Genomic DNA, 17,369 nt, shown 5'->3' with positions numbered 1-17,369 from the left:
CTAGTCCCTGGCACATGGATACGTCACACTGAATGTCCACTGTTATTTTTATTACTACTACACTAGTGTCTATATGAAACATGTCCTTCTGTATATGTGAAGCTATGAGAAGGACTCAGCAATAATTATCATAGTCCAAAGTCATGCCAGAGCAGAAACCCAGCTTCCCAGGCCCTGGGAACTTTCTGCTAGAGATGCTTGAACTGATCCACCACCTGATCCACCACAAGTTGATATGCAGCTTCCATATCCCTGCAGGTTAAAGGTGGCTTTTGGGGTGGAGTGGTGGGGGCCAGAATTTGAAGGCCCAGCCCCAGAATGGGTTCCTTCCCATCCATTTGAACAAGTCAGAGCATATATGTGTGGAATACTTCATGGGACACAGGGCAAACACCTTGACTGAGAATATCATGCAAGCACTGGATTTTGAAGTACTTTAGGAGCATTAGGACGATAAGGCAAAAAGTCTTAATGTGGAAGCCACTTAACGGGTAATGCCGATTCCCAGTTTTTGCCAAAGTCCAGTGATGATCTTTCTTGGAATGTTGGTTTCCCCACATGGGCTGTGATCTAAAAGGCAAGGCTGCGGCATATTTATCCTGGTTTTCCTGGAGCACAAGATAATATAGACTCTCAGAAAATAGGTGTGTTGGAATTGACTTTACAAGCAGACTAATGGAAGGTAGAGTATCTGCGTCAGCTTCTTAAAAGACAGTGGATTTGGGTGAGTGGAGAGGCACATGGAGAGAATTTCCGGTGGTCAGGAAGATCAGAGTCGCTCGTCCTTGCAGGGTTCTGACTCTGCCAGGCTCTGCTCCAATCACTTTACATAGGCTAACTCACTTAAACTATACAACAGCTCCCAAGGAAGGCACCATCCTCATTTCCATCTTACACGTGAGGAAACTGAGACATGGAGAGAGAGTGAGCAACTCACTAAAGGTCATGTAGCTCCCAGTGGCTCAGCCGAGACTTGAACCCAGGCAAGGTGGCTCTAGGGTCTCTTAGCCACTGTGTTAGACTGCCAATAAATGCAGTACATGAGAGACAGGGACATAGGTATGGGGTCCCCAGGTTCACATGCTTGTCAGAAGCAGATGCCTGTCGTGGGTAGTGACTGAACAGTGGGGGTGGGACAGGGTGGGATGAGAACTGATGGGCTGTAGAAAGGTTAGGTTTTGTTCTCAGTTTCTGAGAGTTTGTCAAGTAGGTAGGCTGCATAGCTCTTGGATGTTGATGACTTCTTCCTCTTTTCATTTAGAGGCTCTCTCCTGGCTTGTGTACGTGTGTGTGTGTGTGTGTGTGTGTGTACATGAACACATGCACACACACTCTCTCCCTGAGAGTTCTTATTTGCTTGAGTGTAAGCTTGGTGAGGACAGGCTACTGGTTCGACCTTGCCCTCCAATCTCCCTTAGGGTGGATCACAGACAAGCTGCTCAGAAAGCATTGTGGGTGAATTGATCCAAATCATTTTTAGGGTCGCCGCTCTCAGTTTGTTGATGACTCTGTGATCCATGCCTGTTCACATCTACGTTTTGTATTTCACTGCCTCCTGCTATCCATTTTGGGAAGACTTATTCTAGCAGAAGATGGCCTGGGCTCTCCAATCAATCCTACTTACTTTTTACTAAAATACTTGGTGAGATTGGCTCTTCCCTTAAAAACTTCGTTCCTTCCCACCTCTGTCATTGCACTTGCTTCCTCCCCATGGTGGATAGCCTTACCTGTGTTTTGATTGTTTGAACAGTAGCAGAATCTGCTCTGGTTCATGAAGGTTTGCATTATCTGTACCTCCCAAATCAGTTACAGAACCCTCCCTAGCTTCCACCCATGGAACTGCCATGGACACGGACAGTGCTCTGTGCTGTTTCCACTCCTCTGTCCTCTCGACCAGGTGCCTAACCCTTGCCTCCATGTTATTGTGTTGGGTTTTCTCTTCTTGCTTAATTTCTTCTCTCTCTTAGTCAAGCACATCTTGTTCTTGCCTTATTCTGTTCTCTATTTAGACTGTGCGTGCCTGCCTCGCAAGCCTGGCAGGACCATTCTGCCGCCTTCTCATTTGTCTTAAAGATACCTTTAGGAAATCCAATCCAAACGATCCCAGCCCAGTCCCAAAGATTAGACTCCAGAAGATGTGTCGAATGCATTTTTTTGCTGGCCTACACATACTGATTTGCATGGTTGCCTCGGATCCCTTAAGAAGACAGTAATTGACTAAATGGTGCTGTATGTTCCCAATCCCAGTGCCAGTTTGGCAACTGTCCCTTCTCCTAAGTGAATTTCTCTTGCTTCTCTCTGTTTTATTTGTCTTGCGTCTCCTGACCTCTCTCACCTTCCTTTCTCTGACAGGCTTCCTGAAAGAATAGCCTACACTCAATGCCTCTTTTCCAGCCTCTCCAACTTTATGGAAATCACTGTCTCAGAAGCCGCAGATTCCAGCAACCACTGAATTTAGTGGTTTCTGCCCCTCTCCCCACGTAATGCCATTAGTTGCCACATATGTCTGAAACTTTCTTCTCTCTTGCATTATGGAAACTTGGTTTTCCCTTCCTTCCACTTCACTGCCCTTCTCACTCTTCCATGGCTGTTTCAGGCCCTTGAAATGTTGCATTGTCCCCTAAACTGCACCTTCATTGTCTTTTTCGCCTGTTCGGGATGATCTCATTCAGTCCTTTGGCTGTGACTCTCACCTGCCCATGGACTTCCTCCCCTCGTGCCCTCTTCATCACCACCAGGATGTCCTACTAGCATCTCAGTATCCCTGTCGCCGGCAGACTCGCTTGCTCACTCAGTAAGCCACTTGGCAGCAGTTTTGTTTTCCTCATCTCATTTAAGGAACTACCACTTTTTCTACCTTTCTAGGCAAGAAAACTGAGTCATCTTAAACTGTGTTTCATCTCCCCCACCATCTTATCCATTGCCAAGTTTTTTAAGTTGCACCTCTTGCGTATATGCCCTTTTTTCTGTCCTCACCGACACCACTCGTTGAGTTTTGCTTGGACCGTTGCAGTAGCCTCCTGACTGATTCATCTGCCTCTGGTTTTTCCTGGTCTAATCTATCCTCTACAGAGGGTGGAATTCTCCCAAAGCACAAGTTGGATGATGTCATTCTCCCGCTCAGACCTTGTAGCATCACGATGTGCACAGAATTAATGACCACTCCCGAACTTGGCATTCATGCCTTGTGTGCAAGACCCCAGCCTGCCTTCTCACTCGCCCCTTTTTGTGCCCTATGTTTGGCCAAGCTCCTCAACCCTCATTGAGGATGGGGACCGTGTTGTCCATCCTTTGCATGAAATAGGACCTTGCCTCTGGCAGGCCTTCAATGAACGTTTGTCAAATGGAATTAAAAGTGTTCAAGGATTATGCCAGTTCTTCTGCACAGTGTATACAGCTGCTCATGGAAGCTGTCATCTGTTGTGTGCCCAGAACTGTGCTGAATGGCTCTTCACATGTGTTTCATTAAGTCCTCACAATCTCACTGTAACTGTGTGAGGTGGCTGTATTATTCCCATCCTACAGAGGAGGACACCGAGGCTCAGCAAGATTTTGTAGGTAGTTACAGACCTGAGACTTAGACCCATAGGCTGTACCACTACACTGCCCTGCCTCTAACAACCCTGGCCCTGTTAGTTAGATCATGTGGGATCAATGGATTAGCCTAATAATAAAGGTGAAAGAGATGACTTTACCGAGAATTCACTGTACCAGACATTCTTCTAAGGGGTTGACAAACATTTTCATTTAATTTCAGCGGTAACCCATAATTTTACAGAGAAAGAAACTGACCAAGAAGCTTGGATTACTACTTAAGTTCACTTGCCATGCGTGTGGCAGAGGATGGCCATCTCTTCCAGCTTTAACTTTAGAACTAATATAAGCAGTATTTATTTATTTTGGCAGCACTGGTTCTCTGTTGCTGCCTGGGCTTTTCTCTAGTTGGCCTACTCTGTAGTTGTAGTGCTTGGGCTTCTCATTGCTGTCGCTGCTTTTGTTGTGGAGCACAGGCTTGGTTGTTCTGAGGCATGTGGGATCTTCCTGGACCAAGGATGGAATCTGTGTCACCTGTGTTGGCAGGTGTATTCTTTACTACTGAGCCACCAGGGAAGCCTAGCATTCTGTGTTTTGCAGGATGGACCGTTGCACACTTGTTGCAAGTCTAGGCTTTGGGATCATGTGGATATAGACTTTACCCCCTCCCCCTGCCCCACTAGCTGTGTGAACAAGGCATTTAACCTCTTAGCTTCAGTTCTTCCTTCTGTAGAAAGTGGGGGTTATTCTTGCCTGTGTGCTGGGTTTGTTGTGGGGCACAGTGAGTGTTCATTCATGTTTGCTATTGTTAGTTAGGGGTGAAGATGGGCCATGGGTGCTTTGGATTCTCTTCTCTTCCTCGCTCCTCTTTATAAAGACATCTTGCTGGTTTCTGCCCATTGAGACAATCAGGCTCCATGGGGGTGCCTGACAGATGTCCTGATATCTCCATCCAAATTTTTACTCAGAATGGAGCCGAGGATGTATTAGTTAAACCTGTACCCTTTGTAAAACACACCCCAGGCTCCTGATAGGACCTCCTGCCCTTAGGGTCTGGAACTCGGTGCTGGGGGAGACAGACGTGCACTGTGTCCAGCTTGGGGGTCACACTCCCACACTGTGCTAGAGCGTCCCCTGGATGGGACAGAGCATGTATCCTTATGACGTTGTTGTCCCAGAACCAATGCTGAGCGCCTCCCGTGCAAGGACTAGAGAGCTTTCCCAAGCCAGTGTTGATTTGATGCACTTCTTATTTTGGATTTATTTGACCCACTGAGACCTTTAAACTGAGACAGCCCAGGGCACAGAATTGCTTGGCACATCATTCATTCATTTGTTTATTTGTTCATTCAGCAAATACAAGCCTGTGGCATGGCTGAGCAAGACAGATAAGGTCCCTGCCTTCACAAAGCTAACATTCTGTGCAGGGAGACAGAGAGAGGATAAGTAAGTTCATGGATAAGAAAGTTTTCAGATGGTGGGAAGTGCTGTGAAGAAATCTGAACCTGGGTGGGAAATGGCTGGGAACCAGCACTTTTGTCCTCGAGGCCCGGACAAGCTTGTGGGTGTCCAGTGAACAGCAGGCTTGCCGGAGTAGCCAGAGCTTCAGCATGCATGGGAGATGTGGTCTGAGAAGAGATAGGCAGGGTCTTTGGTTTTGGATCTTGCTGTATTTGTGATGAGCAGGAAGCCTTTGCAGAACTTTGAGTCGGTATGTGGAGGGTCTGGTTCTCATTGTGCAGAGGGGCCCTCTGATCATTATTTGGTGGATAGGAAGATGAGCAGAGTTGGCTTCAGGGAGAAGAGTTAGATTACTCCAGCCATCCAGGCAAGAGGTGGTAGCATGCCAGTGAAATTAACCTGCAGAGCTAGGCACTGGCTTAGAAATGGGGACCATGTTAGAAATCATGTAACTATGCTTTTATTAATGACACAAATTTAAATAAATGATTCCAAAGCATATGCTGTAATTCAGCTGGAGACCACTGCTCTGTGTATGTGTGTGTGTGTGTGTGTGTGTGTGTGTATGGGGTGTGTGTGTGGGTTGGCAAGGGAGTTTGGCAAGCCCCAAAGCTAGCTAGATTCAGAAGCAGCTTTTTAGGAGAGTGGTATTTTGGGGGTAGTAATTCCCCCTTTCCTGCTGAGAATACATTCCAAGACCCCCAGTGGGTGCTTGAAATAGCATATAGTCCTGAACCCTATCTATATACTTTTCCCCCTGTATATACATACATACCTGTGATAGTTTACTTTATAAATTAGGCACAGTAAGAGAATATCAGAATTGCCACATCACTACTCTTGGGCTTTGGGGCCATTACTAAGTATAATAAGGTTTACTTGCACACAAGCACTGTGGTGTTTCGGCAGTTGATCCCATAGCCGAGTCAGCTAGTAGGTATATAGCGTGGATTGACTGGATAAAGGGATGAATCACATCCTGGGCAGGACAGAGCAGGGTGGTGCGAGATTCCATCACACTGCTCATCTCAGTGCTCAGTTGAAAGTTTATAAATTGTTTATTTCTATAATTTTCCACTTAGTATTTTTGGGCCACAGTCGACCATGGGTAACTGAAACCATGGATTGGGTTGAGGCAGGGACTGTTGTATTACTAAGTGTTCATGATGGTCACCAGTGTGTATTTTAAAAGGAGCTTATAAAGTTAGTTTATAAATTTCAGAATGCTCAATCTTAAAAGCCAATACATTTTTGGAACAGAATGCTGATGAGTGTTTTATTTTTTGCACCATATTGCATCTTGCGTTCACATGTATTTTTAGTGCCTTTGGCCACAATGAAGGTAGAGCCCGTGGTTGAGCTAATTTTGATTCCCTCATTTTAGCCTCCACTATCCATTCTTGGTTATCTCGAGGATATCTGTGATTTGTGATCTGTGATTTGGAGGCATGTCTTGTAAACTTGAGGTCATCTTCCCAAGGAAATAAATGGATGGCTTGGTGTTTAAACATGATCTTAATTATTACTGTAGTGATTAGAGAGAACTCAACACATACACTTCTTTTTAGGTTGGAAGTACAGATTGTATTTTTTGATAGGAAGTTTTCTTTTGATAGTTTATTAAGAAAAATATATTTTTGTGTGTTATGGGAGGTATTTATAGACATCAAGAAAACTGCATTTTGCCATTTTCCTTAAATGTTGAGGTTACATGTAAAAGCAATTTTTAGGTCACATCAAACACGTCTTAAGAAAATATTCTCTCTGCTGCAGCAATAATGACCAAGCCCAACCTTTCCTCTGTGTCATACACCATTACCTCTATTAATACTCTTTAGGTCTCTATAATTATAAAGCAGATGTGTCTATTGGGAAGAGATGTTGATTTCAGAGTAAATTTTTCTAGAAAATAGAATCTGGGAAAAAAAGGAAAACCCAAACTTGGCTTTGTGCTTGAAGAGACAGCACTGCTGTGTGTGGGTGGATGGCTGCATGCACCCTCTGCTCAGAAGTGCCTTTTCTCTCCATGGGGATAACTGGCTGTGTATCAGAGATGTGGCCAGGAGGAGTAGGCAAGCAACGTGTGGGCAGGATGCATGTTCTTTTATTAGCATCAAGCCTAGAGCATGAACCAACCTGGGCCTCTAAAGTCTGTATTGTTTCCTGTTTAATTACCCCACCCCCACTCCCCCACCCCCCACCCCCGAGCCACCAAATGATGGAGGAAGAGTTGCTCTTGTACGTGAAGTGAACCATTTCTGGGAGGTGGCTGTGGACTGAACTGGCATATGGATGTTCTTGGGTACCTAAGCTGTCGTGGGCTTGGAGTCACCCTCCCAGCATTGCATGAAACTAGTCATGGGTAGAAGTTACCTTCCCTTGCATGGTCCATTTCCGTGTCTTCTTTGACTTCACTCCTCTGGGTCTCTGTGGCAGTTTTCTTTGGTTTGTCCAAGGCCATCCAGCCAACAAGTAGCAGAATTGAGATTCCCATGACTTGTAGAACCCAATTTTGAACCAACACCCAGCTCTTCTGACATTCACCTGCACTCCTATCATCAGAATATGGTTAGTAGGAGAACACAGAGGCCACAGGGTTAGCTGTTCCTTGGCCTCAGTGCCACAGGACACTAATAATACCCTCCTTAGAGGATTGTTGGGAGGATTCAGTTCGGTTACCCATAAAGAACCAAACACAGTGCCTGATGTAGGGCTCAGTAAATGGGCCTTATTATTGATGACAAAGGTGGTGGCATTAATTCTCTCTCCTACACTCCTACTTCTTTGAGGACAAGAATTGTGACTTCTTAACTGGATAGCCTTCACAGAAGAGTTTTGCAGCTTGGCACTATTGACATGTTGGGCCAGATAATTCTTTTTGCGGGGGGTTGTCATGTGTGTTGTAGAATGGTTGAGCAGCTTCTCTGGCCTCTACCCACTTGATGTTAATAACACTCCCATCCCTAGTCACGAAAATCAAAAAAGTCTCCAGACATTAGCATGTGTCCTGTTGGAGGCAAAATCGCCCAGTTGAGAACCACTGGTCTGAACATACTTCCCTTGGGATCACAGGGCTTTTATATTCTCCCTTATATATATATAAGGGATATGTGTGTGTATATGTATCTTTTTAATCTATTTTACACTTGTATAAGGTGGTCAGAAAATACAGGCATACCTTGGAGATATGGCAGTATTACCTGCAGTAAGGTGAATATTGCAATAAAACAGGTCACACAAATTTTTTGGTTTCCCAGTGCATATAAAAAGTTATGGTATACCATAGTCTTTTAAGTGTGCAATAGCATTATGTCTAAACAGTCTACATCCCTTAATTAAAAAATACTTTATTACTAAAAAAAGCTAACCATTGTGTAAACCTTCAGTGGGTCATAACCTTCTTGCTGGTGCAGGGTCTTGCCTCCATTCTGATGGCTTGACTGATCAGGGTCATGTTTGCTGAAGGCTGGGGTGGCTGTGGCAGTTTTTTAAAATAAGATGACAGTGAAGTTTGCTACATTGATTGACTCTTCCTTTCACGAATGATTTCTATGTAGCATGCAGTGCTATTTAATAGCATTTTACCCCTGGTAGAAGTTCTTCCAATCTTGGAGTTAATCCTCTGAAACTCTGCTGCTGCTTTTTCAACTAACTTTATGTAATATTCTAAATCCTATGTTGTCATTTCAACAGTCTTCACAGCATCTTCAGCAGGAGTAGATTCCACCTCAAGAAATCACTTTCTTTGCTCATCCATAAGAAGCTACTCCTAATCTGTTAAAGTTTTATTGTGAGATTCCAGCAATTCAGACACCTCTACAGTCTCTACTTCTAATTCTAGTTCTCTTGCTGTTTCCATCACATCTGCAGTTATTTCCTCCACTGGAGTCTTGAACCTCTCAATGTCATTCATGAGGATTGGAATCGGCTCGTGAAACTGATTGCTCATGTTGATATTTTGATTTCTTCCCATGAATCACAAATGTTCTTAATAGCATCTATTAATAGAATGGTGAATCCTTTCCAGAAGATTTTCAATTCACTTTGCCCAGGCCCATCAGAGGCATCGGTATCTATGGAATAGATCTGGAATCACTATCTAAAACCATGTGTAAACAGATGCGCTGTCATTCCAACTTTGTTGTTCTAGAGAGCACAGGCAGGGTAGATTTGTTTTTAATTTTTAAAATTTTTATTGGAGAATCGCTGCTTTACAATGTTGTGTTACTTTTTGCTGTACAGCAAAGTAAATCAGCTCTAGGTATACATATATCCCCTCTTTTTGGATTTCCTTCCCATTTAGGTCACCACCGAGCTTTGAGTAGAGTTCCCTGTGCTATACAATATGTTCTAATTATCTATTTTATACATAGTATCAGCAAAGAGTAGATTCAGCATAATTCTTAAAGGCTCTGGGATTTTTGGAATGAGAAATGAGCATTGGCTTCAACTTCAAGTCACCAGCTACTTTAAACCCTAACAAGAGAGCCAACCCATCCTTTGGAGCCAGGCATTGACTTCTCTTCTCTAGCTATGAAAGTCCTAGATGGTATTTTCTTCCAGTGTAAGGCTGCTTGTCTACGTTGAAAACCTGTTGTTGGTATTATTTTAAGTTAATTATTTTAGCTCGATCTTCTGGATAACTTGCTGCAACTTCTACATCAGCCCTTGTGGCTTCACCTTGTAATTTTGTTATGGAGACATGACTTTTTTCCTTAAACCTCATGAACCAACCTCTCTTAGCTTTAGACTTTTCATCTGCAGCTTCCTCACCTCTCTTAGCTTCACAGAATTGAAGAGAGTTAGGGCCTTGCTCTGGATTAGGCTTGGACTTAATTAGGGAAGTGCTGTGGCTGGTTTAATCTATCTGGACTGTTAAAACTTTCTTCACATCAGCCAGAAGGCTGTTTTGCTTTCTTATTATTCATGTGTTCACTGAAGGAGCACTTTTAATTTCCTTCAAGAACTTTTCCTTTGCATTCACAACTTGGCTAACTGTGTTCAAGAAGCTTAGCTTTCAGCCAGTCTCGGCTTTTAACATGCCTTTCTTATGGAGCTTAATCATTTCTAGCCTTTAAAAAATTTTTTTTAATTGGAGGAATAATTGCTTTACAATATTGTGATGGTTTCTGCCGTACATCAACATGAATCTGCTGTAGGTATACATATGTCCCCTCCCTCTTGAACCTACCTCGCACCTCCTTCCCCATCCTACCCCTCTAGGTTGTCACAGAGCACTAGCTTTGGGATCCCTGTGTCATATAGCAAATTCCCACTGGCTATCAGTTTTACATATGGTAATGTATATGTTGACTCATTGGAAAAGACTCTGATGCTGGGAGGGATTGGGGGCAGGAGGAGAAGGGGACGACAGAGGATGAGATAGCTGGATGGCATCACCGACTCGATGGACGTGAGTTTAAGTGAACTCCGGGAGTTGGTGATGGACAGGGAGGCCTGGCGTGCTGCAATTCATGGGGTCGCAAAGAGTCGGACACGACTGAGCGACTGAACTGAACTGAACTGAATGTATATGTTTCAATGCTATTCTCTCAATCATCCCACCCTCTCCTTCCCCGACTGTGTCCAAAAGTCTGTTCTTTATGTCTGCATCTTCAAGTGAGAGAGCTGTGATGCTTCCTCTCACTTGACCACTTAGAGGCCCTTGTAGGGTTTTTCACTGGCCTAATTTTAGTATTGTGACTCAGGGAATAGGGAGGCCCTAGGGGTCGCACAGAGTTGGACACGACTGAAGTGACTTAGCAGTAGCAGGAGAGGGAGAGAGATTGGGAAAGGCCAGTAGGGGGAGCAGTCAGAACGCACACAACATTTATTAAGTTCACTGTCTTATATGGGTATGATTTGTGGTGACCCAAACAAGTTACAATTGTAACATCAAAGATCCTGATCATAGATCACTATAACAAATAAAATAATATAGTGAAAATGTTTGAAAACTGTGAGAGTTACCAAAATGTGACAGAGACAGAAAGTGAGCAAATGCTCTTGGAAAAATGCTAATAAACTTGCTTAACATAGGGTTGCCACAGACTTTCTCTTTGTAAAAAATCTCAGTATCTATGAAGTTCAATCAAGCAAAAAAAACACAAGAAAACAAGACATGCCTATGTCTGTTGAAGTTTGAGAATTTTGAGAACAGAGGAGAATTCTGGCAATTCTTAAGTTAGCAGGTAGATCGTGTCCCATTTCATGGTCAACAGAAATATATAATTTCTTTACAGCAATTCTGTCTGCATCTCTCATAACTTTAGAGTTACAGCCAATTACAGGACTTTTTGTACTTTCCTTCTCTTAAAGCAAGAGTAGCATCAGCTCTTTAAATATTACTACCTTTTATGAAATGGTACTTTTCAGGATGATTTTAAACCAGCAAGAAAGAAATACATATTGAGAGCTTACTTACCATTAACACGTGTCATTTAATTGGCTTAAGTGTCTACATGAAAAATAAATAGAATGCAAATATGTTAAGCCATATCTCTCTCTAGGATAGTTCCTTCTTAGAAATTCATGGAAATGGTATATTGACTTATTAAGAATGAGTGGATAGGAGTGGTCTTTAATCATTGTCTGAAATCTGTACATTTTTTTGAAACTCATTGCTCACCATGATTAACTTCAAAACTGTGTTTCTACTCAAAGAATGACCAAAATGCACCATTAATAAATTGCCTGGCCAAAGTGTCACCAGGAACCAAATACTGGGGGTGGCCAAGCTGTGAGCTTTGAATACCTGGACCTTAAATCACAGATACTTTTTTCTAATTAGCACCATGGTTCTCACGCCTGTCTGTACATTAGACTCACCCGGGAGCTTAATAAAAATGGAGTTGTCTGGGCCCCACTCCCAGTCTCTCTGTCTCTGATTTAATTACTCTAGTTGGGCCCTGGATATCTTTTTTTTTTAGGAACAGTTTTAGGTTCATAGCAGTATTAACAAGAGATACAGAGGTTTCCCATTCACCCCCTACCGCCACATATGCACAGCCTCCCCATTATCAACATCCCCCACCAGAATGAACCTACAATGAGATGTCGTTATCACCCAGAGTCCCTGTGTACCTTAGGGTTCACTCTTGGTGGTGTGCGTTCTATGGGTCGGGAACATCCCCTAGAGGAGGAAATGGCAACCCACTCCAGTATTCTTGCCTGGGAAACCCAATGGACAGAGTAGGCTAGTGGGCTACAGTCCATGGGGTCATAAAGAATCAGTCATGACTGAGCACGCACACACGTAATAATATGTGTCCACCACTGTAGTGTCACACAACGTGTTTTTACTGCCTGACAGCAATAATTTTTTTTATTTATTGGGTTGCTCTGGATCTTAGTTGTGGCATGTGGAATCTAGTTCCTTAACCAGGAATTGAACCTGCTTTGGGAGCCCAGAGTCTTAGCCATTGGACCACCAGGGATGTCCTGACATCAGTAATTTTTAAAAAGCTCTTCAGGTGATTCTAATGTATAGCCGAGCTAAGGACCAGGGGCATTCTAGAAAGCTGCAGTGACCTTTCCCCCTTCTGTCCTCACCCCCCAGCCTCATCCTCCAACCCCATGACTGTTTATGGGATTGTTGCTACAAGCTGAGTTGAGTCACAGCAGACTTACCATAGCTTTTTTTTTTAAATGTAATTTTTATTCTAAAAAAAAAAAAAAGATTGCTTTTAGCACCTTTATTCTGAAGAGTCCTTAATTGCTGTACTTAGAATGGCTAAACAATGAACATTTGTCAAGCATCAAAATAGCAGAATGAGGGAGTCAGACCTTGGGTGATGGGGAGAGGCTGGTGTGTCATCTCCCATGGCTGCTGGCAGGGGGAGGGCCTGAGCATCTCTCTGATTCTGGGCCCCATTAACAAGTGACCTAGAAACACTAATTTTCGGGTGAATAGCAATGAGCTTTGTACCCACAGGGGTGCACTTTATACTCCTCTGGAGCCTGCCCTCCACTTGTCATCAAGTCTAGAGAGCCACCTCCCCTCCCATCATTGTACACCCACGCTACTGTTTTCCTCCACGGGTGCTGGTTCAGTGCTCGGGTCTAGAGAGCTGTGTCCTCTCTCGTCATCCCTGACTGATGTCAGTGCGGGTGACTTAGTGACATGTGTGTGACTCCTGATGACTGAAGGACTAAGAAGGACCCTGTCTGTGGGTCATCCTTCCCTCCTTTGGTGGTCTGGGTCTTCTTCTCCAGCCCACCCACCAGAATAACATCAGGAAGAAATGGCAAAGTCAACTCAAGGCCATACCTTCAAGCAACCCATTTCATCTCAGATTAAAAAAAAAAAGTAAGTTTGTGTTTGTATGTGTTTTGACTGAATCGTGATTGCAGCCATGTAATTAAAAGACTCTTACTCCTTGGAAGGAAAGTTATGACCAAACTAGACAGCATATTGAAAAGTAGAGACATTACTTTGCCAACAAAGGTCCGTCTAGTCAAGGCTATAGTTTTTCCAGTGGTCATGTATGGATGTGAGAGTTGGACTGTGCGAAGGCTGAGCGCCGAAGAATTGATGCTTTTGAACTGTGGTGTTGGAGAAGACTCTTGAGAGTCCCTTGGACTCTCAAGTCCATTCTGAAGGAGATCAGCCCCAGGATTTCTTTGGAAGGAATGATGCTAAAGCTGAAACTCCAATACTTTGGCCACCTCATGCAAAGAGTTGACTCACTGGAAAAGACTCTGATGCTGGGAGGGATTGAGGGCAGGAGGAGAAGGGGACGACAGAGGATGAGATAGCTGGATGGCATCACCAACTCAGTGGACGTGAGTCTGAGTGAACTCCGGGAGTTGGTGATGGACAGGGAGGCCTGGCGTGCTGCGATTCATGGGGTTTCAAAGAGTCAGACACGAATGAGAGACTGGACTGAACTGAACTGAACTGAACTGACTGAATTTAGGTAGAAAATAGGCCAGTTAGAGGAGCAGAACTTGGTTAAAATTTTTAGCCCAAACTGAGATTAAAAAAAGAAAATTATTTATGGATTTCAGTTCCCATTGCCCATTTGTGTGAATAATCAACATTTGTTCTAATGTGGATGGTAGCATGGGGCAAATTCAGCCTGCTGAGTATTACTGTTTCAAGCAAGGGTTTTAGGCCTGTGAGGCATGTGCAGTTCACGTCGTTGCAGGGGTAGTAATGATAAAACCACAATGATAGTAGAATGGTTATTTATTGAACCCTCATGAGATGCCAGGCACAGTGATAAGGACCTCCCGTGGAGGAGGTCTCACTTAAGCCTCATGAGAACTCTTGGAATTAGGTTGAGGATTATTCCCATTATTCAGATGAGGAAACTGAGGTTCAGAGACCTCACATGGTGAGTGAGTTACAAAGTCAGATTTTGAACAAAGCTGCCTGACTCTGGGTGTCAACTCACTTGGCTGGCCCAGAGTGTGTATTGGGAGCTGTCATTGGGGTTTAGTGAGCCAGCACCATTATGCCAGCCCTTGTCGTCCGGCCAGGAGCTGCAGGGAGAGAGAGCTGCTGAGTTGCTGCAGGGAACTGACCTCTTTTACTTAGGGAAGTAGGGTGTGGGGCACCGGAAAGCAGAACTTTGACCTGCTGGTAAGATACCAGTGCTCATTGACAACCAACTCTTGCAACCTGTTACCAAGGTGACATAGATGGGACAACAGAGCAGTGGTGGGCTCTGCCATATATCCCTCAGAGCATAAGAACCTTTGTTGGCTACTGCTCTGGCCCTGCACTTCATCAGCCTCAGCGTTTGTGCCCAGGGTGCTGACCACTGAGGGAAACCTCCCCAAATAAGAACTGTCATCTCCACCCACAAAAATTACCTGCTTTTAGGTATGAGGCAGGGTATGTGAATTTTGTGTATGTGTGTGGGAAAGTGTGTCCTTGTGGAGAGCATCCTTCTAGTCTGTTCTCAGGAGGCCACACTACATTATTTTTGTGATAAAATCCTGAGAGATACATTCGATACATCCTCAGTCTCTACCCCAGTTCTCTACTGGGACTAACAGAAACAGTTTATTAGCTGGCAGATTACTTAGGTTCCCTGCTCATGTGGCAGGTTACTTAAGCTCAGTTTCCTCATCTATAAAATGAGGATAGTAAATTGTCTTATACAGCTGCTAGGGAGACTAAAGAGTTAAAACATGCCTCGCTTTAGGACAGAACTGTGCACGTCAAGTCAGCACTCAGTAAGTGTATGAGCTGCCTATGGCTGCTGTAACAAGTGACCACAAATTTAGAGGCTCACAACAATGCAAACATATTACCTTATATTTTGGGGGGTCAGAAGTCCAAGATGGGTTTTACTGGACTAGAAGTAGGGTTTACGAGGCTACACTGTTTGGATATCCTCTAGGAGAGAATCAGTTTCCTTGCTTTTCCCAACTTCTAGAGGCTATCCAGTTTCCTTGGCTCGTGGCCCCTTCCTCTGTCTTCACAGCCGATGATGTAGCATCTTCCAGTCTGTTGCTGATTCTGACCCTATTTATGTCATCCCATCTCCTCCCTTCCTGTGCTTCCATCTTTAAAAAAATTTTTTTTTGGCCTCACTGTGCAGTATGCAGTATCTTAGTTCCCTAACCAGGGTTTGAACCTGTGCCCTCCACAGTAGAAGGGCAGAGTCTTAACCACTGGACCACCAGGGAAGTCCCCCTCTGCTTCCATACTGAAAAGACCCTTGTGGTTACATTGGGCCTACTCTGATAATCCAGGATATCCTTGCCATCAAAATTCTTAACATTATCACATCTGCAAAGCCCCCTTTGCCACATTGGGTAACAGATCCACAGGTTCCAGAGATTAGGACATGGACACCTTGGTGGAGGGACTTTATTTAGCCCAACGTAGTAAGTGTTCATGTATGCTCAGTCGCTTCAGTGATGTCCAACTCCTTGCGACCCTATGGACTGTAGCCCACCAGGCTCCTCTGTCCAAGGGATTCTCCAGGCAAGAATACTGGAGTGGGTTGCCATGACTTCCTCCAGGGGATCTTCCTGATTTAGGGATCAAACCTGGGTCTCCTGCATTGCAGGCAGATTCTTTACCGCAGAGCCACCAGGGAAGCACCAATAAGTGTTACCTGTTTGTATAAAATGAAGCAGAATCAAACTGGCTAGCTTAGGGATGGAATAGACAATAGTTTGGTCAATATAGTTAACTGAAAACAGTGGCCACTTGCTGTGTTAACTCAACCTTGTGTCAGGACCTCTGCATCCTTTATCCCTGTTCCCTGGAGCTTGTTTCCTTCCAGAGCTTTGGAAGGCCAGCACCTTCTCATTCTTCAAGTGTCAGCTGAGATGTCACTGCTCAGAGAAACAGGCCCCTGATCCATTTCCTCTGTCATAGCACGTCACCCAGTTTCATTCTCTGGCATCATCTATTAACCTTTTTAGTTCGTGTGTCTGCCTGATGTACTCTGCATGCCCTCCGTGAGTGTCAGCTCCAGGAGGCCAAGGACTGTGTTTGTCTTGACTGCTGCGGTTCCAGCGCCTGGAAAGGTTTCTGGAACAGTAGGTGCACAGCACATACCTGTTGAATGAAAGAGTAAAGGAAGCCGTGCAGGCACAACACTGTGTTTAGTGTTCATTCTCTCCTGTTGTGGTAGGTCCTTTTATTATCATTCTACCTCCTAGAAAAGGAAATGGAGGCTCAGGGAGGCCAAATTATTGCCTCAGGTCAGTGGTAACTAAATTTACACTTGGATCCTCCTGCTTCCAGTGTTCTTGGTTCCAGCTACCTCTCTGCCTCGTGGTCATGATATCATTAGAAGCTGCTTGAGCCAGCTCTTTTGATGGCCAAGGATGCTGGCAGGCCTTGGTCTCTACTATAGTTTCTTTTCTTTTAACATTTATTTTATTGAAGTGTTGTTGATTTACAGTTTGTGTTAATCTCTGCAGTACAGCAAAGTAACTCAGTAATACCAACATACATATATATACACATGTTCTTTTCCATAATAGTTTATTACAGGATATTGAATATATCCTATTCTTTGTGCTTTCCAGTAAGACCTTATTGTTTTTCCATTCTGTACATAATAGTTTGCATCTGCTAGTCCCAAATTCGGCTGTAGTTTCATTTTTAAAAATTTTTATTATTTTTGGCCCATCCCCGCCCTTCACCTTGACATTGGTTTTCTTCCATCCAGGCCTGTTGTATCAAGTCTGGACTCCCCTGCCAAGACTAGCTCCATGGAAAAGAAACTCCTTATCAAAAGCAAAGAGCTGCAGGACTCCCAGGACAAGTGTCACAAGGTATTTATCCCCACAGCCGGCCTCCCTCCTTGCTGCAGCATCCTCCCGTCAATATATGCCGAGGGGCCTGCCCGGGGCCGCCGCTGGCACCGAGCCACCTGATCCTTCCTGGGCCGAAGTCGCGC

General features: G+C 44.2%; 1 protein-coding gene across 9 annotated transcripts in view; it reads left to right on the top strand.

The window, feature by feature from the left end:
* The window catches only part of CIT (citron rho-interacting serine/threonine kinase), a 175,324-nt gene that overhangs the window by 75,142 nt on the left and 82,813 nt on the right, over nt 1-17,369 (top strand). For all 9 annotated transcript variants that reach the window (XM_027566756.1, XM_027566755.1, XM_027566754.1 and 6 more), the window contains one exon: nt 17,139-17,244. In XM_027566756.1, the coding sequence (XP_027422557.1) occupies nt 17,139-17,244 (106 nt within the window). The remainder of the gene's footprint in view (nt 1-17,138; nt 17,245-17,369) is intronic.

This window comes from Bos indicus x Bos taurus, chromosome 17 (genome assembly GCF_003369695.1).
Source record: "Bos indicus x Bos taurus breed Angus x Brahman F1 hybrid chromosome 17, Bos_hybrid_MaternalHap_v2.0, whole genome shotgun sequence".
Classification (NCBI taxonomy): Eukaryota; Metazoa; Chordata; class Mammalia; order Artiodactyla; family Bovidae; genus Bos; species Bos indicus x Bos taurus.
The sequence above is the reverse complement of the archived record's forward strand: the minus strand, read 5'-3'. Positions and strand labels throughout refer to the sequence as shown.